Raw genomic sequence first — 26644 nt, 5'->3', positions numbered from 1 at the left:
AATCACTACTTTATAGCTAACAGGCTGCAGTACATCTCCAAGTGGCTCAAACCCAGTTATCTGGATGAGCCGTGGCTAGATGTGGAGCAGGCTTTGTGTGAGGACTTAGTCATCTCTGACCTGCCGTTCATCAGCTCAACCATTAAACCATATAAGTGCTTTAAAAGCCTTAACATCCGTTTTTCCTTAATGGCTTGGTGGGAATTCTGTAAGATAACCAGATCTTCCCTCTTTCCATGTAGACTTACACCCATCTGGAACAACCCTGACATCCTGCAGAACAAAAAGATGATAAACTTCACTCAATGGAAGACTAAAGGAATACAACAGTTAGGACAGATAATAGAAAATGGAAACTTTGTATCTTTCAACACAATTGTCTCACAGTATGGAATCAACAGCAATAAATTCTTAGAGTACCACCAACTAAAATCAATTATATGTAAGAAGTATACCCCTGTACAGTTAGACTTGCAGCTTCCTGTCAGAATAGCAGAATTCCTGAATCATAATACTCCAAAATTATTATCAAAAATATATAGATTACTTGCAAAGCTAGAAGACAGGATATCTCTCCCAACTTCAAAATGGGAAGATGATTTATCTAATAACTTTGATCAGAAAAGATGGTCACAAATATGTTTAAACACGTTTAAAATGACTCAGAATTCAAATATACAACTAATACAATTCAAAATTCTCCATAGAACTCATTATACAGGACACAGGATGTTCAGGATGGGCCTTTCACCATCAGATATCTGCCCACACTGCTCTGAGAACACCTCTGATAGCTACATCCATGCGCTGTGGTCCTGCACACCTGTCCAAAGGTTCTGGATTAAGGTGTGTGAAGATCTCTCAAAATGGTTTAAAACTAGTTTTCCTGCAAACCCCACACTTTGCCTACTGGGCGACCTGGGTGACACCAACATAGGAATACACTCCATAAACTTGGTCCTCGCAGTCTTATGCATCGCAAAGAAAACTATTCTTGTGAACTGGAAAGATAAGAATAATTTGTCTATCCAGCAGTTTAGAAATCTCCTGTTAGATCACATCAGCATTGAGACAATGTCTGCCTCCTCCAGGAACCAGTCAGATGACTTTCATTCCCTCTGGTCCCCTGTGACTGGCTACATCACTTAATGTAGGTGGAGGATTGCGGCTTCGCTGGGATGGGGGCGGATGTGGGTGGGGGGTCCCTGGTGACTTCAGGTCTCCGGTTGTCTCCTGGGTGGGGATCTAGGCTGCTCCGCTGCTGGGTCGGCTGGGGGTTCCGGTCTGGGCGGGTGGCATTGGGTGGGCCCCGGGGTGGGGCTGCCTCGTGGCGGTGGGGGGTGGCTGCCGGGGTGCCTGGGTCGGTGTCCGTCGGCCCCTGGCCGGGTGGCCGGTCGGGCCCGGGGTGGGCCGGGTGGGGGCCCCGGGCTCTGGGGCGTCGGGTCTCCCCCCGCTCCTGGGGGTGGGGGGTCTGCCGCTGCTGGGGGGGGCTGGGCCCGTCCGGATGTGCCGTGCCGGGGGTTGGTCCGTGCCCTGGTGCTTGGTCGCAGCCCCGGAACCTGGGTGGGGGTGTGTTTGTGTGTGGGTGTGTGTGTGTGTGTGTCTGTGGGTATGCTGGTGTGTGGGTGGGTGTAGAGGGACGTGTGTGCTGTATGTGTGTGTGGGTGTGTATGAAGGTCTGGGTGTGTGCGTGTATGTGTGTGTGTGAGTAGTGTGCGGGTGTGTGTGTGGAGGTCTATGTGGGATGTGGGTGTGTGTGAAGGTATGTATATATGAGTGTGTGCACGTGGTGGTCGAGGTGTGTGTGGAGGAGTGAAGGAGTGGGTGGAGGCGTGAGTATGTATGGAAGTGCTTGTGTGTATATGCAGGTATGTATGTGAGTGTGTGTGTAGTGGTGTATGTGTATGGAGGGGTATGAGAGTGTGTGTGTATGTGGGCACCGGTGTGTGTGCTTATAGGTATGTGCGTGACGTGTGTGTGTGGAGGTATGTGCACGTATTGAGGTGTTGGTATATAGAGGTGTGTGAGAGTGTGTGTGAGTGGCTGGGGAGAAAAAAAAAAAAAAAAAAAAAGAAAGAAAAAAAGGAGTGTGTGCGTTTGCAGGGGGTTAGGACGTGTCCTCTGGGGGGCGCCCTGGCTGGGTGTTGGGGGCGGGGGCCTGGGGTTCCCTTCCTTCGCCTCGCCCCCCTCCCACTCAGAAAGAGGAAAGTGGCCCCTTGGGCTGGTGGCTGGCCCCTGGGGGGGTTCGTGGCGTGCCTGGGTTGGGGTGCCTGCTCTGGGCCTGTGACGCCCTTCGGGGCCGGCAGGGGACGGGGGCGCCCTAAGCCACTGGCGGGTCGTCTTCCAGGGGGGAGGCTTACCCCCCTCTGGACCTACATCTCCTGACCCCTCCCCTCCCCACTCTTCACTACATACACAGGTAGGGCCGTGGGGGGTGTGCTTGTTGCGCTGGGCGGGGCAGGGGGGTCATCATAGTGGCCCCGTTGCTTCGCCGAGCGGCAGCATGCCTCCCAGCTTTTAATTCCACATAGTCACTGAGCACAAATAACATTTGCAACATACAAACACGTTTTGGGGGATGGAACATGCGAGGTCAGGTGGGTGGGACTGCTCAGGTGGCCCCACCCCCTCCTCAATGCAGTTACTGCCCCCCAATTTTAACCCTCTTTTTTTTTTAATTGCAAACAGCACATAATATATTCCCTCACTAGTGGGGGAGGGAGGGGGGATGGGGTCTTCAAGCGCCCCTGTCTCCATGGATGGCCCGGGGGCGGGGCGGGCCGGGTGGCCTGTCGCGTTGGCCCGGGGCGTGGGCGGGCTGTCCCGGGGGGTTTGGCTGCTGGCCCTGGGGGGAAGGTGCTGTTTTGGGGGTGGGGAGTGGGGGACTGGGGCGGGGTGGGGGGGGTGGGTGCCTGGCTCGTGTCTCCTCACCTCCTGGCTGGGGCTGTCCCCCCGCGGCGTGGGGTGGCGGGAGGATGGTGGTGGGGGGATGGTGTTTGTGTGTGTGTGTGTGTGTATGTGTGTGGGGGGGGGGGGGTGTGGGTGGGAGAGTGGTGTGTGTGTGGGGGGATGGGTGGTGGAGGGATGGTGTGTGTGTGTGGGAGGGTGGGGTGTGTGGAGGTGGATGTGTGGGGTGTGGGAGGGGGGGGGGGTGTGGGTGTGGGAGGATGAATGGTGGAGGGATGATGGGGTATGTGTGGGAGAATGTATGGTGCAGGGATGGGGAGTGTGTGGGAGGATGGATGGTGGAAGAATGGTGTGTGTGCAGGAGGATGGATGGTGTATGGGAGGGAGGATGGTGTGTGTGTGGGGGAGTGGTGTATGTTTGGGAGAGTGGGTGATGGAGGGGTGGTGTGTGTGTGTGTGGGAGGATGGGGTACGTGAAGGTGGATGTTTGGTGTAGGAGAGGGAGGACGGTGTATGTGTAGGAGAATGATGTATGTGTGGGAGGATGGGTAGTGGATGGATGGTGTGTGTGTGTGTGTGTGTGGGAGGTGTGAAGGTGGAGGATGGTGTATGTGTGGGAGGATGAGTGGTGGAGGGATGATGTGTGTGTGTGTGGGAGGATGGGGTAGGTGTGGGAGAGTGTATGGTGGAAGGATGGTGAGTGTGTGGGAGGATGGATGGTGGAAGGATGGTGTGTGTGTGGAAGGATGGATGGTGGAAGGATGGTGTGTGTGTGTGGGAGGACAGAGTATGTGAGGGTTGGATGGTGTATGTGTGGGAGGATGAATGGAGGAGTGGAAGGAGAGTGTGTGTGTTTGTGTGTGTTGGTCTGGGGGGGGGGCAGGACTGGTTCTCGGGGTGTGCGGCTGGGCGCTGGGGTGTGGGGCTGGCCTCTGGCGGTGGCCGTCTGGGTGGGCCGGGTCCCCCCGGGTGGCGTGCTGGCCCTTGGCCTGTGGGGGTGGGGGGTGTCCCTGCGCTCCTGGGCCCGGGCCCTCTGCCCCGTCTGTCCCGGGCGGCCGGTGCCCGGGGGGGTCGGGGACTGCTGGCCTCGGCCTGCCGGGGCCGGTGCCCTGTGTCCGCGGGGCGGCTCCTGCTGGGGTCTCCTGCTGCTGCCTTCCTGGGCGGGCGAGTGGTCGTCTCTGTGGACCGGTCGGGATCTGTAGCCTACGGGGGGGCTGGTGGCCTGGGTCTCGGGACCGCTGGCCTGACTCTGGCCTCTGTTCAAGTGAGGTGGCATCTGCATGATCACTCTGCATGGTCACTCCTCCCTGAACGTCTCCACACAGTCTTTGCGTCGCCGTGTGGCCGAGTTCTCCAGCATATCCACACAGGTTTCTCTGCGCGTGTTCTTGAATACAGTAGTTTCACTTATATCTATTATCATTTTTTTCTTTTTTTTTATTATTTCTGTTCTTATTATTATTATTATTACTCTTACTCTTATTATTATTACTACTACTATTATTATTATTATTACTATTATTGTGATTATTATTATTGTTACTATTATCAACTAGTTGTGTAATGACCTACTGGCCAGGATGATCTTAGCTATATATGTTGCAAGTAGTATGGATTACATGGTTTTCTGTATAATGTTTTAAGTCCCCACCCGCACTCCCCACACCCTTTCTGTCCCTCTCTCTCCCCTCCCTCTTCTCTCTACTTTCTTTTCTATCTCTCTCTCTCTCTGTCCCCTCCGGTCGAGTCCAGCATTAAGAGTCTGATTTAATAAAGTTTTTCATGTCATCAAGAGGGACTTTATACATGTAGTATAAATCCCTGCTTGATAGAGTAAAATTGCCCAGCACCAGACAGCAGCCAGACAATCATTCTGTTTGCAACGATGCTGGACAAGACAGGTTAAAAAAAAAAAAAAAAAAAAAAAAAAAAAAAAATGGCACAATTACCAGAATCAAGCTTCAGTAAAAGATCATTAAAAACCTTTAAAAGACCAGTTTCAGTGCGATACATAAGCCTAAAACCAGACTGAAATCTTTCAGAATTTAGCTGTTCTTAAAAATTCTTGGAGTTAGGTAAAAACAACTCTCTTAAAACCTTGGAGATTAAAGGGAGTTTGGAAATTGGCCTAAAATGAGCTAAAACCAATGGATCACAGGAATATTTGCATATGGACCACTTAATAAATTGTTCATGATAAACATTCAATGAAAAAAGATAAATTAATTTTTATGATGTACCTGAACCAGCATCATTTATGCCCAAATAATAAAATGATTTATAGTGTAGCAGTTCTTTCAGGTGATATAATCAAGGAGAAAGTGCTGACATCTATAAAAAAGAAAAAAAAAAAAAAAAAGATGACGGCTGAAAAGAGTTGGAGGTTTCATATAAGCTAACTGGCTAATTGTTAAAGTGCTGTGCCTTGTTTTGACTTATGTATTGACAGAATGCCTGGGGTTACTATAATTCTAAACAATGGTACCACTAAAAAGCTTGGACATATAAAGACATGACTTGATGCCTAAATTTAAAAACTAGCAAATACAACACAAGCTGAATCGCTGTAATCGCTTGGCCAGAAGGAGAAGAGTTCAGCTCTTAGCAAAGCACTGAAGATATTTTCAGCCTGAAAATGTTTTGTAAACCGTTTCCGTCCTCTTCTGTTTGGTTTCTTTGGTTACCACTTCAATTGAAGGACAGCTCATCATTTTCTGTGGAACAACTGTAATTTAACTTTACCACACCCAGTGTCTCCACCGTGCACTATGGTGGTCATTCTTATTTCACATTATTCACAGCTTGTTGGTTGTGGACAGAATGGATGGAAACTTATCTGTGTTCAAATCATGTGCATTAGTAGCAAGCAGGTGCTTCATTGCAGTGTGTGTGTGTGTGTGTTTCTCCCCTACAAGGTAGTGTAACTTCCAGTGTAGTGTTGTGCATCAAGTTATTAAGGATATGTGGTATAAAATCAGCTCTGCTGAGGACCAGCCAGGTGGCAAACTACCTTTTAGGTATATATATTCAACCTTTTCACCACCAGAGAACGGGATCAGTCACAGTCTCAAGCCCACAGCACCCACCCCTGTAAAAACTCAGTGGCCACGCCACCATGGAACTGGACTAAAAAGCTCACACAGTTGATGTCTTTTCTTGCCTCCAATCAGAACTTATGATACATACAGCCATCCAGAGCAGACGTTTGACATGTCCGTTACAGTTTCCTTGAAACTGCATGGACAACCATCAGTGATGATCTGCTAGAGACCAAATGCTCTGGAACCACAAAGAGCAGCGGGTGGGGGAGGCAGGGGTGGGCATCAGTCACAGAATTTAGAAGATGATAGTGATAAAAACCCTGTCTGTAGTGGGTCTCTGCTAGCTAACCTTACAGAGGAGCTGAGTCGGGTGGGATGTGCAGCCTAACAGGAGCTACAAGACGGGGTCTCGGCAAGCAGGTGCAGGGGGAAAGAAGGAGCAAAGAAAAATAGGATTAATAGATATTCCACAAAGTGTGTATTCATGCCTAAGGTTCAAAGAAAAGTTGTAAGCATTGTATTCTCACAAAGGTTTGGCATTGCTAATAAAAAACAAACATACATATTATTATAGCACAGTTATGTGGAAGTGATTAACATACCGATAATGGGGATAAACAAAATAGTAATTCTACTAGCATTATCCGGAGATAGCACTATGGTATTGGGAGCAGATACTGTCCTAGCAGAAAACAACCTACCTAAATTCTCCTTATAAAGTATAACTGTTGTAAAAGAAGCAGATAGAGCGAGAGAACTATACACTATGAAGAAAACTATCAATCTTAAGCCTGCTACGTGTTTGTAAAATTAAAAATGACGTGCTAGCGGTAGCAGAATATGTGTATGTGCAGTGGTTCAGGGATGCAATAAACGGTCTTCTTCCGGGTACATATGTGGGTCATCTTCAGCTTCCTCTCCTCGCTCAGAGAGGGAGACCAGAGGGATATTCTCAACAGGACGTTGTGCCAGTTGATAATGAGAGGAATTTATCATTAATAGCAGTAGTTCTACATTTTAGACAGAGGTACCTGGTATGCAAAGTCAAAATTTTATAAACATGTATCGAAGTTTAAATTGTGTCAGCCACTACTAGTGAAACAAAAAACAGGAAATCTGAGTTTTCCATTTACCAAATGTCCTGTTGAGCCAATTATTCAGAGGATTTCCCATGCCTGTTTGGCTGATTCCTAAAATAGTTTTCAGACCAGAGTGTGCTGGTTACAGAGCCATCCGGAGCTGGGTTGTTAGGAAGGAATACACAGCCATCTTGAGAGAACAGAACACACACGCCACTTCTTTTGTTTGTCCTGAAACCAGATTGACAAAAAGTAGACTGTTTGTTGACAAGAGCTTGAAGACGGTTACTGAACAATGTTGGAGAATTGTGGAAGCAGTGATATGGGTCTGTAATTTGTGAAGTTGTATCTGTTACCAGATTTGTACAACGGAATAACTTTAGCAATTTTAATTTTTTTTGGAATTTACCAGTTTGAAATGACAAATTACAGATATATGTGTTGCGGATGGTATCCTCAGAGACAAAGAAGGATTAACACTGCATTATTGGATGAACAGTGAATAGTGGAATAGTCTTACGACTGGGAGACAAATGGTGGAGTTGACGGATCATCCTGGAAAGACAGAGGCATGGAATGGAAAGAGGCATAGTCCAAGTGTGAAGCAACGAGGTCCGACAGGGAATCAATCACCTCAATTACTCTTTTAATGATAAAATTACTAACATCATTATCTTGGAATTTTGTATAAATACTTCTAACTACTATATCTGTAACTTCTTTTTCTTTTACTGGTGTTTGAAAAAAATGAAATAAAAAAATATGTCACTTCATGTGCAACCTGACATAAAAACAAAGCAGGAATGGCTCCTTGTTTAGAGCAACAGATTTTTTTATGGTGATTAAATCTCAGTTTAAAATAGAGGGAACACAAACTGTTGGATGACCACCATTCTCCTTTGTTTCTGAGTGGTGTTTTGGTCATACTTTAAGGGAGGCTTTGTGCTGTGATGGCTCATGATTACATAGCCAAACATCTATCACTCCCTCCCCCCTTCACCTTCCCTAATTCTTTGTGTGTGTGTGTGTGTGTGTCCTATCCTCTGTCCTCTACATTCTTGCTGCTGTGGCATGTTGATTTATCCATTGAGGGATCAATAAAATTATCTTATCTGGCTGATACTCTCTCTGATTACAGTTTAACAAAACATATCTGCACCCTGGCTGTCTCAATCCAACCCTTTGTTGGAAGTGAGGCTTTAGCCTCCTCTGAACCCTTTTGGAAAGTTTACAGGTTTGTTCTCTCACGTATTATTTTAAATTATAATTCCATATGGTTCTTGTTTAGAGTCGATGTTATAATAATAATAATAATAATAATAATAATAATAATAATAATAAAAACATTTACATCTACATCTTATTGGGTTTGAATATTACTTTTTTGGGGGAAACAACCCGAATGTTGGTATTGTGTTGGTGATGCACAGAGATGGTTTCGTATGGTTATAGCTTCTGGGAGATTACTGACGGAGGCTTTTGTGTGTGTGTTTTTTTTGTCATTCTCCTAAATTAAATACTTAATTACAGGTGCATGTTGGGATTAGATGGCTTTTTACTTTACCTGAAAATGGATTTTCTAATAACTGTAACACACTGATTTTGTCAGGGAAAAGAGAGAGAGAGAGAGAAAAACAACAATGCATTCATGTCAAAGGCAGGAGCAGTATGAGCTCTGAAAGAGACCTGAATTTTTTCTTTTTGTTTTTTTCTGTTTTTTTTTATTTTTTTATTTAATTTAAATCCAAATCTATTTAAAGAAGAAGAGACATAAAATCTTGTGGTATGATGAAAAATGTAAGACTTGCCTTAAAAATACTTTAAATTCTCCAAAACTGAAAAAGTTAGTATGTTGAAATCCACGTTTGCAAAAGAGGTCAAAGGTTTGAAAATGCCCCAAGCATCCGCTGTCTTGGTGTTTCAACTTGTGGTTAAGTCTTGTGAAATCAAAAGGAAAGTACTGTTTTTAGAAAAGTTAAAATGCCTTCTATTTGACCACCATAAGAGGGTGGAAACACTGCAAGATAACTCCCACTTCCTCTGAATTAGACAGTGCAAGTAAAAGCAGCTATATAAATCTACACTGACAAAGCTCTGGTACTCAAGATCTATTTGAGACAAGAAATGTCAGCTTTTAGAGCCTCTTTCATACCCAATTAAAAACCTACGGCAAGAAACAACCTAAGTTTTAGATTTTGATTAAAGTCACTGGAATCCAAATCTTGTCATAGAGCACAGGTAAGTTTAATTGGGATGTTTCTTTACCTTTAAATGATGTTCTATTATTGTGTATCATTCATAAAATATATGTAAAAATACACATACTGAAATATAATTCTAGTAGAAATTAAATAGCCTGTTCACATAATTGAGAATAGTTGTTTGATTTAAAGGATATAACAGTCTTCTTTTATAAACATAAATGTTAATGTGCATTGCAGTATAATACAGGTGTAGAAGTATTTTAAAGATGCAATTAAAGGGAAATTATGCAGCGAAAGAACTTATTAATGTTTGAAGCTGAGTCCTGCAGGAGTTTTTGTTTTTTAATCCTGCTGCTGTCTTTCTGTCTTTGACCCGCCCCCCTCCCTACATGTTCTGACAATTCCCATAACTCCACTTTAACTCCCTTTCCCATCTTCTGTTTAACGTGCTGAACATGTTCATTACAGAGAAAGTTGTTTGGTGATGTGAGACTAACGTATTTGGATTTAGTAAAAGTCAGTTTTAATCTTCCTCTGAGCTCCATTTTTTTACTCCATCATTGTTGCTAAAGCCAGGAATTCTTAGAGGAAGGCAGAACTCATTAGGGAGTAATTAAAACAAAGTGTTTTGAAGGAAGACATCTGGGGATACTTGGGATTTGTATAACTTTGGAGAAACAAAAAAAAAAAAAAAGAAAAGAAAAGAAAAAAAGGCATACATTGTAAAGAATGTGTAAACAAAGTGCAATGATTTTATGTGGAGTAAATGACATATTTCTTATTTGAGTTTTATGTTGAGGAGCACTATTTATGAATCACTCCAGAATTTGAAGATGTTTGGCCTCTTTGTTTTGTAGATTTCTCAACTTCTGAGTCACTGTCTGTTTGTTGCTGCACGTTGTTGATGTGGTGCCAGTTGGCCTATTTGAATTTAGGTCCTTCCAGCTCTTTAGTTCCTGCTCCACTTAATTATCAAGCCTTTTTTATTTTACTTTATTTATGTTTTTGGTCAGCCTAATAATCCCAAATATTATTCATAAAAAAACCCCCATCATGGGGCAGGTTGGGGGTTGAGGGGGTCCACGGCTGTGTGGTCGTTGTATATAGGGGATCCTCAAGGAAACTAGATTAGTAACCACTGACATAATGCACACAGATTCCCTCAAAAAAATGAAAAAAAACTTTGCTTATACTAATTTGTGGAACGACATCGACTGACCTAAAACTGACCTTCAACTCTGAAAATAGGAAGCTACTTACCATACTAAATCTGTTGCAGTCCAGAAATTATTTTGAAATATGATGAACATATTGTAATTTCATGTGACATGCAATGAAATTTGGTGTCTCTGATAAAAGAAGAACTTTGTACCTACCTTAAGTCCACCAATTAAATAATTTGGTGTGAGATGAAATGCAAAATAAAATGAATAAATAAATAAAAGACCTGTTGAGCTTCTAGAATCTTGTATTGTACAAGAATGAGACAGCATTAATTTTCCCCAAAGCACAAGAAACTGGTGTCCTCAGTCTGCATTGTTGTGGGCTGAGAACATGTCACACAGTGGTTATAATGACCTTCTGTCAGGCCTTTCTGTGTGAACGTCCTTATTCTCCCAGTTTGTGGGTTTGCTCTGGGTAATCTGGCTTCCTCCCATAGTTCAAAGACATACTTGACATCTCTAAATTCGCTGTAGGAAAGAGGGTTGTTTGTCTCTCTGTTGGCCCTGTGCCAGACTACTATGCCTCCTGCCTAATAACTGGTGGGATAGGCTCCAGCGACCCAGCATTGAAATAAGCAGTTATATAAAAATTGATAAAGTAACATGCTTGACTTTATTGTGAATAGAAGTTAGATTTGCCAATCATTGCATTCAGCTTTTATTCTCATTTTAAACAGCATCCCAACATCTTTTGGAACTGTAGATAAAAAAAAGATATATTGTAGTGGTTCCCAACCTGGGGTCTCTGTCACCCCATTGAGTCCGTGTGGAACATAAAGAGTCCACAAGGTTTTGACTGTACAGAGCCTGTGTGATTATTGAAATTATGGCCACACCGGGACATGTCTTGGGAGCCTGAAAACCCAAATTTGTGAACCCAAGAAGCTAGTTGATGAAAGCATAAAACCAGGCATGGTTTCATCATGGGGCAGGTTGGGGGTTGAGGGGGTCCACGGCTGTGTGGTCGTTGTATGAAGGGGATCCTCAAGGAAACTAGATTAGTAACCACTGTCATAATGCACACAGACTCCCTCACAAAAATGAAAAAAAACTTTGCTTATACTAATTTGAGGAACGACAGCGACTGACCTAAAACTGACCTTCAACTCTGAAATAGGAAGCTACTTACCATACTATATCTGTTGCAGTCCAGAAATTATTTTGAAATAATGTGACATGCAATGAAATTTGGTGTCTCTGATAAAAGAAGAACTTTGTACATCTACATGCATAAAAAAACAGTACTCTAGTTGCATCCTTGCTTCCTTGATATTTGAAACATTTCTTTGTGAGCCTGTTAGGAAATGTAGAGAGCCTGTCCTGGTTAAATGTATTTAAGCTCTCTTTTTCCAAGGAATCCTGGTCCAGCGAGAAGCGCCTACAAAGGTTTCACATGAAAGTTATACAAAAGAGAAAAAAAGTAAACATATGGTATGTGAATTGTCAGCAGGGGAATTAAAACCTTAATGAGGACAGTAAAGATTCACACCTCTAATACACAGTATTTAGTATACACAGTTGTGTGCACACATGCAGTTTGATTTTTTATTTAAATTATTGTTATAGACAGTAACTTTTCTTCTTGTGTAATTTCCAATAACACAATTTGAAACCTGAACATTTTCTGGGGCATTTCTGGTTGGAGTTTGTACATTTTCATGCATGTGTGGGTTCTCTCCAGGCCTTCTGGCCTCCCACTCAGTTTGGACTCGGTATGTAAGATTAACTCGTAAAATGGCTCTGGGAGTGAGCTTGCATGGTTTGTCTCTGTGGAAAGGCTCCGGCCCTCCCATGACCTTAAATTGGACTAAGCAGGTACAGAAACTAAATGAACAGTTTTAGTATGATTTCAATTGCACATTATTAAACATGACATTTTAGAAATATCTTTTGATAAATTCTCTGTGTCCCGTTGTGAATAACATTTTGGGTGATGGTATTTTAAATATCATCAAAAGATTCAGAGACTCTGGAGACATCTTTAGGCTTGAGGGATAAATGATCTTCAGGCCAGACAAAATGTTCAGAGAAGACTTTGCATATTTCAGCCAAACGATGCTACAAGCACAACAACATGGGTTTGACTGCAAAGAGTCCAGGTGTTGGACTGGCATACCTTAAGTCCACCAATTAAATAATTTGGTGTGAGATGAAATGCAAAATAAAATGAATAAATAAATAAAAGACCTGTTGAGCTTCTAGAATCTTGTATTGTACAAGAATGAGACAGCATTAATTTTCCCCAAAGCACAAGAAACTGGTGTCCTCAGTCTGCATTGTTGTGGGCTGAGAACATGTCACACAGTGGTTAAAATGACCTGCTGTCAGGCCTTTCTGTGTGAACGTCCTTATTCTCCCAGTTTGTGGGTTTGCTCTGGGTAATCTGGCTTCCTCCCATAGTTCAAAGACATACTTGACATCTCTAAATTCTCTGTAGGAAAGAGGGTTGTTTGTCTCTCTGTTGGCCCTGTGCCAGACTACTATGCCTCCTGCCTAGTAACTGGTGGGATAGGCTCCAGCGACCCAGCATTGAAATAAGCAGTTATATAAAAATTGATAAAGTAACATGCTTGACTTTATTGTGAATAGAAGTTAGATTTGCCAATCATTGCATTCAGCTTTTATTCTCATTTTAAACAGCATCCCAACATCTTTTGGAACTGTAGATAAAAAAAAGATATATTGTAGTGGTTCCCAACCTGGGGTCTCTGTCACCCCATTGAGTCCGTGTGGAACATAAAGAGTCCACAAGGTTTTGACTGTACAGAGCCTGTGTGATTATTGAAATTATGGCCACACCGGGACATGTCTTGGGAGCCTGAAAACCCAAATTTGTGAACCCAAGAAGCTAGTTAATGAAAGCATAAAACCAGGCATGGTTTCATCATGGGGCAGGTTGGGGGTTGAGGGGGTCCACGGCTGTGTGGTCGTTGTATGAAGGGGATCCTCAAGGAAACTAGATTAGTAACCACTGTCATAATGCACACAGACTCCCTCACAAAAATGAAAAAAAACTTTGCTTATACTAATTTAAGGAACGACAGCGACTGACCTAAAACTGACCTTCAACTCTGAAATAGGAAGCTACTTACCATACTATATCTGTTGCAGTCCAGAAATTATTTTGAAATAATGTGACATGCAATGAAATTTGGTGTCTCTGATAAAAGAAGAACTTTGTACATCTACATGCATAAAAAAACAGTACTCTAGTTGCATCCTTGCTTCCTTGATATTTGAAACATTTCTTTGTGAGCCTGTTAGGAAATGTAGAGAGCCTGTCCTGGTTAAATGTATTTAAGCTCTCTTTTTCCAAGGAATCCTGGTCCAGCGAGAAGCGCCTACAAAGGTTCCACATGAAAGTTATACAAAAGAGAAAAAAAGTAAACATATGGTATGTGAATTGTCAGCAGGGGAATTAAAACCTTAATGAGGACAGTAAAGATTCACACCTCTAATACACAGTATTTAGTATACACAGTTGTGTGCACACATGCAGTTTGATTTTTTATTTAAATTATTGTTATAGACAGTAACTTTTCTTCTTGTGTAATTTCCAATAACACAATTTGAAATCTGAACATTTTCTGGGGCATTTCTGGTTGGAGTTTGTATATTTTCATGCATGTGTGGGTTCTCTCCAGGCCTTCTGGCCTCCCACTCAATTTGGACTCAGGTATGTAAGATTAACTCGTAAAATGGCTCTGGGAGTGAGCTTGCATGGTTTGTCTCTGTGGAAAGGCTCCGGCCCTCCCAGGACTTTAATTTGGACTAAGCAGGTACAGAAAATGAATCAACAGTTTTAGTATGATTTCAATTGCACATTATTAAACATGACATTTTAGAAAGCTGAAGGTGAACGAACAGGAATGGACCTGTTCTTATTTTCATCCAGAGTGGGTCACAGGACAAATGATCTGAAATAGAAGAAATCTGAACGATGCCTTATTACATGTTTATATAGTGTTTGGAAAGTTTGTCTCAATTACTTCGTACTATGATATGAAAAATACAGTGCACTCGCTCTGGATTCTGGTTTTAGAATTAGATTAGATGATTAGCAACCTCATCAGAAAAGCATGATACTCAAGGCAATTTTTAAAAACAAAACAAATAAGATAAAATGCAGAAACAACAGGAAGTTCATGCATGCTGCTTCCATAAAATGGGCTTGATAACAGATCATGTGATCAGCAAGTGTACGCATTTCTAATAAAGCAGAATGTTGTCAGTGTGCTGGTCTGCTTAAGCAGAAGCAGGACCCAAATCAATATATATACAGAGGACAAGTAACGAGGAGCAGGTGAAGCAAATAAACCAGGTGCGCTAAAGAGCAGGAAGTATAATGTAATACAGACGGGGGATGAAGTACAAAATAAAAACAGGAAATAAACCCAGAGACAACCAAGGGACACTAAAAAGCAGACTGGGAATGGACACAAAGATAATCTCAAACCAGCAGGACACCAACTAGGCAAAGGAAAATCCAGCAAAAAACAAACTAAAACACACATCATGACATCTGCAGCATTCGGGTGTGTGTTGACACAACGGAAAGGAGGAAAGACTTCAGCAATGAGCTTAGAGAATCAGTAGAGTTTAAAGATGTTTAAAGATGACAGAGTAGATAATTGTAGAGGATATTATAAACACATATAAATAACACATATGAAGGCTTCTGTTTCCACCAAGATTTTCTGGATAGCTTCTTTAGAGTAAAAGCAAGTATCCATTAAATTATTGGTTAGCTTTAATTTCCTCAGCAGACATGCTGCCACTGTAAATCCGTGAAGTCAGCTTCACTTCATGACCTCCATCAGCGTCAGAGACAATGAAACCACCTGCTCTCTGAGCAGGACGTTTGACATGTGATTGAAGGCCCAACTTCTTGTAACATCAGAGTCACATGCAGTGTGGGGAATTAGAGCGCTTTTACACGTAGGTTTCTGCCTTGTATCTGGGAACGAATGCTCACAACAGCACTTTGTGTCACTCAACAGTTTAGTTACTCATTTAGTTGACAAATACAAATCTTTTTTACCCATGCACAAACCTGGCTGTTACAGCTACACCCTCTGGAATCATTTTGTGAACGTCGATTTACAAGATTAAATTTAATTTGATCCCATAAATGAAATTTTGTGCAAACACAAAAAACACTTATTTTCAAGCTCTTTAACCCTGGGTAATGACTTACTGTAGGTGGTTTTTTCCAAGAACACGCAATGTGTTTCTTAAGAAAGATGTAAAAATTAATCCTGCCATCTTGGGATTTCAGAATATTAATTCCAGTTATTTCTAACATGATGTGTCAAACCTTTTTTATTCAGTAACCACGTCATATTTTTTCCCCTTTAAAGAGCAGATGAATCATATAAGTGTCACTGCATCTGTCTGTGTCTGGGTGTGTCGGGATACTACAGTCATTGTTTGTTTCTACTGAAACATGAGCATTTCAGTTTGTTAAAAAGTATTTAAACCATAAGTTTTTATATATCAAACTCTTGCACTGGGAAACTCAGCCAAATATACTGGATTTAGCTCATGTAAGAAGAGTTATTTGTAATCTCACTGTCTATAGTGTGTTTATTTGTCAGGTGACCAGGCTAGTTGGATTACAAAAATAAATATCTGGTCATGTTTTAGTGCAACCTCAGGAGGTTAAACAGGAAATCCTCAGTCATAGGTTTTTAAAATAGCATGACGTTTTAATGAAATGATGATTAATGATGATGATGAGTAATGATGGTGTCATAAGAGGAAAAAGTACAAAAAAGAACAGAGCTGGGCTCAGAAAGACAAGAACAACCACATAAGCTTAACCTAACCCATAGTCTAATTTTAACTTGATTCTACATATAAAGATATGATATTAATATATCTAAATATAAATAGAAAATTAACGGGGGCATAGTTTTCTTTTTTCATTGACTGGTATGAATAATTCATTCATTTAGTACATTTTTATGAACAAATGAACAACTTTAGCTTTGAAGAAAGTCCCTAGAAACAGAACGACGTAGTCACAACAAATTATTCATGATTCTGTCCATATTGTGCACAAAACCTTCCAGGAATCTTTTTCCATCTCTTTTTAATGTAGATGTTTTTCACAAAAGTCTGCTCTTCATTTTTCCACGAGTGTGTGCATGAGTGTGTTCTTAAATACATTATGATCAAAAGAAAATCTCTGAAATGCAACTTAGCTTTAATACTCTTGTGAGCATCTGCCAGCTATAAGTACCACAGCAGAGCATTAAACCCTGTTAAAGCAATACTCCCCCCACCTACCCCTCTCTTTCACTCTTTCCTCGTCTCTCATCTGTACCAGCTGTTTTTCACTACACTTTACATAACCTGTCGAGCTTTATCATCTTCAGCATCTTCTGCCATCAGATGTTCCCACGGTTCTCCTGCAGTTTCATTATCTTTTCTCTAATCTGCCTGCAGTCGTCCGTCAGTAGCTCTAATCTTTTATTTCATCCATATAAATTCATTCATGTCTGCAGAGGAATTTTCTGAATTATACACGTTATTCAGGGCATTCAGCCCAATGCAGGGATTTATTTATTTATTTACTTTTTACCATTTCTGTTTACTTCTTGCAACAGAAAAAAAAATAAAATTCAGTTTGGTTGTGCAAGAGTGGATTCAATTATTTTTATTTTCCTAGACCGACTTTCCTGCTGAGTTTTACTTTCACTCTTGTTTTTATGATTTTTCCATTGAGCACACACACACACACACACACACACACACACACACACACACACACACACACACACACACACACACACACACACAGAGAGAGAGAGAGAGAGAGAATCACAAACAGAGAAACTGTCTCGCTTTATTTTCATGCAGTTCCTTTCATAAATTCCTTCTTCGTCCCCTTTCTGACCTTTTTATGGCTGCTGATGAATTGTCTTTTCCTTCCTTGTTTTACCTCCTCCAAGATTTGAGGTCATGTAATCTACAGTGTTGGTTTGTTTCTTAGCAACATAACTTAAAAAACTATGGACAGACTTTGATTAAATTTTCAGAAAATCTCAGAGAAACAATAAAGGACAAGTGATTAGATTTTCTTCTTTTATCAGGTGTTTTTTTAAAGGATTCTTTACTAGTAATAACTATGAATGTGGAGCTTCTAACTAAAAATAATGCCCACAATCACTGAAAAATTAAATTAAAATGACTGAGTGCTTCTAGTTCTTTCCTTTTTGTTTTGCATTTCTTTTGTTTTTTCTGTGAGTGGTTTCACCTTTAGCAAAGTGTTCATGTGCACACCAACACGTACACATGGCAGACTACTGCAGAGCAGGAGAAGGAAAGAAGTGGACGGTGGAAGGGCAACTTTATCAGTCTGACCCCAGACTTAATCCTGGGGTTTTCTCTATAATCTGGATCTTTAGTCTATATTATTTCAAAATGACAACTTTCTTTGTGATAATCCCACACTGCGGTGGATTACGTTATTCCCCGGCCTGTGTGTTAGTGTGTCTGAGTGTGACTGAATCACACATAGGAATGTTAGTAATGACACAGTCAATCAAAATGGATATCAGATATAATAAAATCCAATCAGTTAAGTAAGGTGTTCAAACGTTCAGGAACTCAGATTGGAGGTGCCCTGGATTACAGGACCTGAGGAATTTAATCCTCTGTTATCTTTTCATGTCAGTTTACGTAATTGGTACCACTCTGCTCTCTAGTGGCTAAAATCAGCAGAAACCCACAATAATTACATTAAAGAAAAAAACAATTAACAGCAGGCGAATGCATGTCTTTTCTTTTCTTTTTAAATATATTTTAATATTTTTTTTTTTACACTATTATATAAAACAGAAAAAAACAAGAGAAGAAACAAACAGAACAGTGTGACAGTGCTTGCTCTGTGTGCAAATAGTAGCAATAACAGAAATGCTGGGCATATGCCCGGGCTAACGGCAATAACAATAATTACATATTGGTCATAACACTAAAAATAATCATAACAACCATAGATTAAACAATAAAAACAATAGATTTTTTTTAATCCTTAATAAATCCGACTTCAATGTTTTACACAGAAACTTTATTTCTTTTCTTATCCCTTCGTCCATGACCCTTTACTTTTAGTCTACGGCCCCACAACAACTGTTTATAGCTAATTGTGGGAGAGAAAAGCAGGATTTTATACCACTAGACTAAGTAAGGTGACCATGATAAATGTTTTATATTTATTACCGTTGCTGAGGCGGAGGGCATGTACTCGGCAGTGTTAGATTGTCTGTCTGACTGTCTGGTAGCAACATAACTCAAAAAGTTATGGACGGATTAAAATTTTCAGGGAATGTCAGAAATGGAATAAGGAACAAATTTTTAGATTTTCAGAGAGATCTGGATCACCAGGAATTTTTTTAAGGATTCTTTACTATTGGGAGATAGGGATCATATTGTGATCTTCTAACTCAAGAGATAATGGACAGAATCATTGGCAAAACAAACCTAATAAATAAATAAATAAATAAAACAAAACAAAAATAAGAAGAACAATAAAGAAAAATTAAACATATATAATGGATTATCAATGTATTATTCCATTTTCAGTTTAAAATCTTAAAATTATATTATTTAGAATAAGATGTAATCATGGGCAATAACAATGTGAAGCAATAAATTCTGAATAAGCTGACATGAAATGTTTAAGGTTTTTGTCTTTTCATAAAACTTTTTTTTTTTTTAACATAGTATCTGAATACAAAACATGTAAATATAGAAGTACAGACTCATAGTATATCGGAACCTGAAATAGTCCAAGTTGCAAGATGCAGCAGCAGAATTTCTCCAGAATTTCTTCCCACGGCCTTAGTACTTTTAGTTTTTGGGGTCAAGCAGTAGTTGTCTAACTTTCAGTAGGGTCAATGGTAATTATCTGGACAACTAGATGACTTCCTCCTCGACAGAACAGACACTTTATCGCTACAAGACTGAGGGATTAGACCAAGTACCAGGGCCAAGAAGGAAAGCTGGAATTTAGAGACATGATTATCAACAAGGCAAACTAGTCCACAGAAATATCCCTGTTCTGTCTCATTTTGGCTGCAAAATACACAAATGTGTTTCAAACATGCACGATATAGTTATATATAAACAGCCAGCCCCCCCATCCCCCAACTCCCAACAAAACCCCAATGATGTCACAGGTATGCTCCACATTGTTTGGTGATCAAACTTATCTGTGTGACTGTCTTTGTGGTCCTTTGAGTGGGGTGGGGGGTGTAGTTAAATGTCAGGTGACTGACACAATCCTTCTGGTGAACCTGGTGTTGCAAGGCTTCCATCCCGACTGCTCTTCCGCTTCATGTGAGCTCTCAGACTCTTCCCCGAGACCATCAGTATTCCCTCTCCCTCCTCCACCAGTCCATCGAATAATGCCCCCAGGCTTTGCTGTATTCTCACACAGAAGTGCGGACAGCTGAAGGCATACAGGATGGGGTTCAATAATGGATTTAAGAATGCAAGTGTAGCAGCTAGCGGGAGCCAAGTCTCCACCAGTTTGAGAGTATCTTCCTTATCTGAAAGCTCAATTGTGGCGAAGATGTGATAAGGAGCCCAGCACAGTGCAAATGCTGCAATCACACATGAAACCATCTTGGTGAAACTCTGGGAAAGCTGGTTTTGATGTGGACTAGAGGTGGTGGGTGACAAGGTATTTACTTCTGACCTAATAGATGGACCACAAGTAAAAGGTTTGAGCAGGAAATTATTAGTTTTTGTGTTTGTAGGTGTATTTTTCACTCGATCACTGTTTGACACAATCAGTGTATTTGTTAGTTTACTGGCACTTTGCCTTCTCCTCATGTCCCTCTTCCTCAGGCTGAGGCCAATTTGGATGTAGCTCCCTGCAATCACCACAAGAGGGAACAGGAAAGCAAGCAGCAGCTTGGAGATGGCTGTTGCTCTTTGCATCACATTGCAATCTCTCTCCAGTGTTGCAGCGGATGAAAACATGGCAAAATTATGATAACACAACTTCCTCCCATCCCTCTTCTCTACCACTGAGCGAAACAGGGAATAAGGAGCTGTATTTAATGCTGCCCACAGCCAGCCCAGTGCACACACCTTCCATGCTCCTGCCACTGACCGATGATTCTGGCTCCACACGGGCTTGACCACCAGAAGTAAGCGGTCCAGGGAAATAGCTGCCAGCAGGAAGGCTGACACAAACATATTTAGGAAGAAGATGGATGACTTTGCTTTGCAAAGTGGGTTGCCAAGTTCCCAGCTATGGGAAGAATGAAGGTAGATGGTGAAGAGTGGGAGAGTCAAGGTGGCCAGAAAGTCAGACATGGCCAGATTAAGCACCCATACAGAGGCCACAGTACGATTTCTGAGGCGGAAGCCCACCACCCAGATGATCAGGGCGTTTTCCAAAATCCCCAGGCAGGAGACCAGACCATGAACGCAAACCACGGCCAGATTGACCTTTGTGTTGTTATTGACTCCGTGGTCCCTCATCATCTGAAGCTGGGGGCAGAACTGGCCCTCTGAAGTGGTTGAGTTTGAGTACATGTTGGACATTAGTAATCTGAAAGGAGAACAAACATATTAATACCTACTTTAAATCTCAGTTAATGTCACAGGAAGCAGGTAGAAGTGCACACCAGGCCTGCTTGGCCTTCTGATGGAACCAATTATTTTTTTTACTTTACTTTTGTGTACATTTGTATGTGTACTTTTTGTCTAGATTGATGCCTGCAGTCATTCTATGTCCCTCCTTCCTGGTGCTCCTCCTTCTTACTGAATACCACTATGGCGGACGAGGAAGGTGTCCCCATTCCATGCTTTAAGATGCAGGAATTCTGAACTGTAATCTTTCCCTAAAATCTTTCTAGGAAAAGCATTTCTGACAGAAAGCCCTGAAGGAAGCAGCGCTAGGATTTAATGTAAGCAGCTCTCCCTCTCTGTGTTTTATTGTCTTGAATATTCTGTTCTATTTTTAAGACTTCATGTCAGCTTTGTGTCTTTCTGTTTCTTCTAAAAAGTGAACACTCATCTCTCTGCCTTTCTTTAATTCTAAACAAGTGGTTATTATCCATGTTCTACCTATTTCATCCGCTTGCTTAAAGTCTTGCATTCATACAGTATCTACACACTAGTGCTCACTGATTTTGTGTAGTGAGGCAGTTGTGTGATTTCTGGGATCTGTGCCAGGCTTAAGTTTATCTGGTTTTCTATATACACCGGGAGCCGAGGTGCTATCTCCTCCATTCACCATGGCAGAACTGAGAAGTGGAAAAGCTGACAATGATCTGTGGTGGTTTATTTTATACTTGATAAAGTTGCAATGACAGTTAAAAAAATTGCTTTGCAAACATCAGTGTTTACTTATTGTGGGGATGAAATTATATATCTTAATCAAAAAAAAAAAAAAAAAAAAAAAAAAAAGGAAACAAAGGGAGAAAAGTCTATTATTAACAAAAAAATAATTATATTCACCATTTATTACTATGTGATATGTCAAAATTGTTGTAGTGCATTAGTCTATTATTATTATTATTTCCACCAGGGGGCAGAAGACAAGCATCACGTTGTTTACAACAGAGTTTTGAGCCAAGTTTTTAACCATAAAGTAATGTTAAGTGAAATCAAATGTGATACATACGATGTTATAGGGTTAAGATGAAATGAGGATTTTAGATTTTTGTTTTATCTGGTACAATTTAAAAGGAGGCTTGTGTGGTCTAGAATAACGGCAGTAGTCATTATGTTTGTGAATATCTCTCGTATCTAATTTAGTTTTATTATCAGATTTGTCAACAAGGAAGATTAAATGATTTAATGCATCATTATTATTATGTCTGGGATGTGTTTCCAACATGTTGGTTGACTTAACCCAGCTTATAATAATCTAGGAAAAGAATATTTTGATGCCATGCTCCAACATCTAACCCCTCCATACTGCACATAGAACGTTGTCTCTTGTTAGATGTGATGGAAAAGACTTTTCATGAGGATTTCACAAAATATGTTGATGTGCTTTATATATTAATTTTTGTACCATAAATAATCAGTAAAAAACATGTTCATTGATGCTATTAATTTATTGATAAATAAATTAGATTTTGTGAGTATTTCACTGGGTTTCCAGATAAATGAGTAGATCATCCAAACGTAAAGTCAACAATGGTTTTGTGAAGTCTGGGTGCACCCTTCTAAAAAGATTGCTTAAAGATAATCAGACATTCTTCAGATGCAGTTAATGGATCAATGAATGATTTGTCCAGACTTGTTACACTTTGCTGCCTTTTTGCCAGTGAAACTCTGAAAATATTATAAAATGTAATTTATATTTTAGACTTGCTGACATGACAGCAGATAGTGAATCCTCAAAGAGAGCAGGACTGTTTGACTCAAAGCTGAAACAGCTGTTCTTGGGTTACATATGTTGGTGTTAATTTTCAGGAAATTACATTTTAATATCATGGGGTTTGTCTGCAATGCGTGTCACAAAGCAAGCCAAAAACACTTTTTCTAAAAGTCAGGAGTTGATATTTTGCTCCTTGATGTTAAGGGAGAAAAACAAGCAAGAAAATAAAACATAAGAAAACACTGGTGTCATTTATACAAGCTTGTCACAGCTTGTTCCTGCAGTCTTGCTGCATACCAGCTCTTAGAGAAATACACCTTATTTTACTTGGACAGAAGGGAACAGAAAGGAATCTCAAAGACTCTTAAAAATTGTAATTAAGTATAGCTACGTATGCATGTTTTACCTGCCTATCATTCTTATTTTGATGGAAAAAACACCCCGTATTAAATGCATAAAAGCAGTTGAAGGGTATGAACAAATGCTAAAACAATGAAGGTCTGCTCAGATTGGAAAACCTGAAAATAAGCTTTAGATTTAGAACTGAGAAAGTCAAATAAAAACTGAATGGATGAGGGCGAGAGTGATGACTGTAAATACAGTCTAGTTGTCATGAAGGAAATCAGACAAATTGAACATATACAGGGTCTGTAACTAACTGTACTATGAATTAATCTGTTAACCATTAAGTTCATGATGTTTTCAAACTTTTTTTATTGTTTAGTCTGGTGTGGAAAAAAATCAGAGACTTTGCATTTAGTTGACTTATCTGCTGCAGCTTTATCTAAGTTAAGGCTATTTGTTGGTTATTTATATACACGGAGTTTGGATATCTGGCTTATAGTGAAAGTGTGAAAAGTGATGATGAGGGATTTCCATGGTTGGAAAATTGTTGCTCTGCATGACTGCAAGTATAGAGAGAGTGTAGGATGTAAACAAAAGATGGACATAGTAAGCAGCTATTGAACGTGAAGCCAGTTGTGCAATACAAAACCTCCTAGAACTGCCACACCAGGTCTTCTGACACACTGACAACACACACAAAAAAAAGGTGGTGTTTACAGAGGCCATTTTTTCCAGCTATATCTTTATCAGTTGCAACTACAGATGAATACTTAATAATGCCAGCTGTCAAACCTGTAAAATCTATAGGAAATTCTCTGTAGCAGTTGGGTGTCTGGTGTTAGGTTGGACTGAAGGGTCGTTGCCTTTTACATGCTGTATCTTTGTCTCCTTTCTCTTTTTTCTACTTTGCTTTTTACTTTTCTTCACCATTCTCCTTTTTTTCCTGGCCCCTGCAGTCAAGTCCAGCAAGATTACATAAATCCCATAATTCAAAATAAATAAATAAATAAGATAAAAAAATAAAAAATAAACTAATAAAAAATCTGATTATCAGGAGCAGTCTTATACCCATAAAGCTCCCCTTGGCAAAGCAAATTAGTTTGGCCAAACACAGCAGCCAGACCATAATTCTGCTTTCTATGATGCTGGACAGGACAAGTTAAAAAACAAAAAGATGCCTTAACATCTTCTCAAAGACGTCTACCCCTAACTTCACCCTATTGTAAGATGTAATAAGATGAATTATTTAATAAGAAGAGCTGATTTTTCCCCCATCTGAGTCTTCCTCATTCATTTGTCAGAGCACAGGTAAAGCTTATTCTGCATTCATTCTTCTGCTTCTGTTTACTTGTTTGTCTCTCTGTGTGTGTGTGTGTGTGTGTCTGTTAGCAACATAACTCAAAAGTTAAGGATGGATTTTGATCAAAATTGATTAAATTATCTGGAAATGTGAGAAATGGAACAAGGAACAACCGATTAGATTTTGGGAGGATCTTAATCACCGTCTGGATGCAAGAATTTATTTTTAAGGATTCTCTGTAGGGAGATAGGGATCATTACAGCTTCTAACTCAATGCCCAGAATCACTGGCAAAAATAAATAAATAAATAAACACAATTCAGTATGATGACATCATGGTAGATGTTATACTGCGACATCATTTGACCCAGATTATGTTGATATTCTGGTGATACAGAACAATCGGGGGTCTACACTCTCTGAGTGCTTCTAGTTGAATATAATCTGATGTGTTAATATATGTTATCTATTCTGAATTTTTCTTCTTAAATGTTTTGCGATTTTTACGTCATGGTCACTTAGTCACATCCTCTTGCAATACCTCGATGATGTAAGTTCTGCACCTTGTCTGCACATGGAGACAGACAGATCAGATGAAATCTCCTGCGTAAGACAGTGCTGACTGTTTCAAGACACGTCTGCTTTTTCCTTTTAAGTTTATAGACTGAGAGCTTGAATACCAGCAGTGTGAGAGGTTCATGCAGTGGAAAGCAACACTGATGTTACTTAGAAACTGCAGCAAACTGCTAAGTCAGCTGGAGATTCTGTTGATAGACACATCTTATGGTTTGGTGAACACCTTTCAAAGTTTCTTCCTTTCGTGAACAAAGAGTGTGCTGCTTCTCATTATGCTGTCCAAGCCACTTGTTTATATTTGCATTTCTCTCTAATTTAGCTTTTTACAGTTTAGTTTAATAATTTACTGCGTACTTGTCAGTGAGTGGGAAAAGATCTCTAAGATACCTCACAGCTAAACAATCCAACAGCATCATAAATACAGTCTCTACAGTGACCATGAAACAAAGTCAACACTGATTTCTAAAACAAATCCAAGGTAAAAATGAGGTTTATTATAGGGTGAATATGTCCTGACAAAAATATTAAGTTTACAGTTCATCTGTATTTCTCAGCATCAAAATAATTTTTTTCTACATGAATAAGTCAAGCACAATTATGATGTAGCTACATGCATCTTTTGACAAAACATCTGGATAACATCTCATTATATTTAAACAACATGATTTAAACTCTTGCCTATAAGAAGAACAATAACTGACCATTTAAAATGCAGCTACTTTAGTATTGTATGATAAAAGATACCAAAAGAACATTTAAATTAAGGCAAGGAGTAGATCTAAATCATAAAAAATAAGGATTATGCCAAAGTAGCACCTGCTGCTATGTCTAGTTGTACAGATAAATGTCATTTTACAGTAAACTGAGCTCATTTTAGGAGTTTGAAGAACACTTACCAGACACTTGGTTATGCTCACAGACGTCAGAAAGAAAGTAAAAACACAGTTCCGGGTTCATGGGTTTTGGTTGTGTGTTTCTTGATTTTTCTCTCTGACACACTCATCCCTCCAGTTCTATCACTTCTTACATATCCTGAAGACACCCACCCAACCGTACACAGACACACCTCTTTGTTCCACCCAAAATCATTTTTTCTGAGGACACTGAGAGCAAATAAGCAAATCAACATACAAATTCACTGAAAACTCTGACACAAGAAAATAAAAGTCAGGAAGTAACTGAACAGACACTGAAATAGGATAACTGAGCTATGTCCACGTCTGTCCTATGTGACAGAGTATCATAACAAGGCTAAACATGTGTGAACACGCTCCCCTGAAACTAAAAACCATCATGCTGTATATGTGATGATAAACTGCTACAATATGCTGCAGACTGAAGATATAGTTTCTCGTAATGGAGTTTTAGTTTTAGAGACTCTTTTTAGTTCAAAGAACAAAATATTTTACCATCTGCCAGTGTAAACAACTTAGAGCTCTTTTTGATAAAAACAAGTTGAATGTGTTGCAATCACAAGGCCTGCTCAGTACAGTAAAAACAAAACAGGGGTGTTTGAAACCACTAATGCTACAATCAAACCAGCTTTGTGATGAGGTCTAATTCAGAGAAAATAATTTAATTTCGTTCTTCCTGGACAAACTCGGCCTTTCTTAATCAC

At 40.3% G+C, this 26644-nt stretch overlaps 1 protein-coding gene across 1 annotated transcript; it reads right to left on the bottom strand.

Moving 5' to 3' along the window:
• Window positions 1-19125: 19125 nt before the first annotated feature.
• On the bottom strand, window positions 19126-26021 carry LOC121638184 (prostaglandin D2 receptor 2-like). Its single transcript, XM_041982760.1, has 2 exons — window positions 25923-26021; window positions 19126-21024 (listed from the first exon to the last, which is right to left on the bottom strand). The coding sequence occupies exon 2, from the start codon at window positions 21015-21017 to the stop codon at window positions 19719-19721; it is 1299 nt and encodes a 432-aa protein (XP_041838694.1). The 5' UTR covers window positions 21018-21024; window positions 25923-26021; the 3' UTR covers window positions 19126-19718.
• Window positions 26022-26644: the final 623 nt, after the last annotated feature.

This window comes from Melanotaenia boesemani, chromosome 4 (assembly GCF_017639745.1).
Source record: "Melanotaenia boesemani isolate fMelBoe1 chromosome 4, fMelBoe1.pri, whole genome shotgun sequence".
Lineage (NCBI taxonomy): Eukaryota > Metazoa > Chordata > Actinopteri > Atheriniformes > Melanotaeniidae > Melanotaenia > Melanotaenia boesemani.
The sequence above is the reverse complement of the archived record's forward strand: the minus strand, read 5'-3'. Positions and strand labels throughout refer to the sequence as shown.

Bases quoted from the DNA above. Each gene is read 5' to 3' on its own strand.
- LOC121638184 (XM_041982760.1), bottom strand. From the start codon at position 21,017: ATGTCCAACATGTACTCAAACTCAACCACTTCAGAGGGCCAGTTCTGC.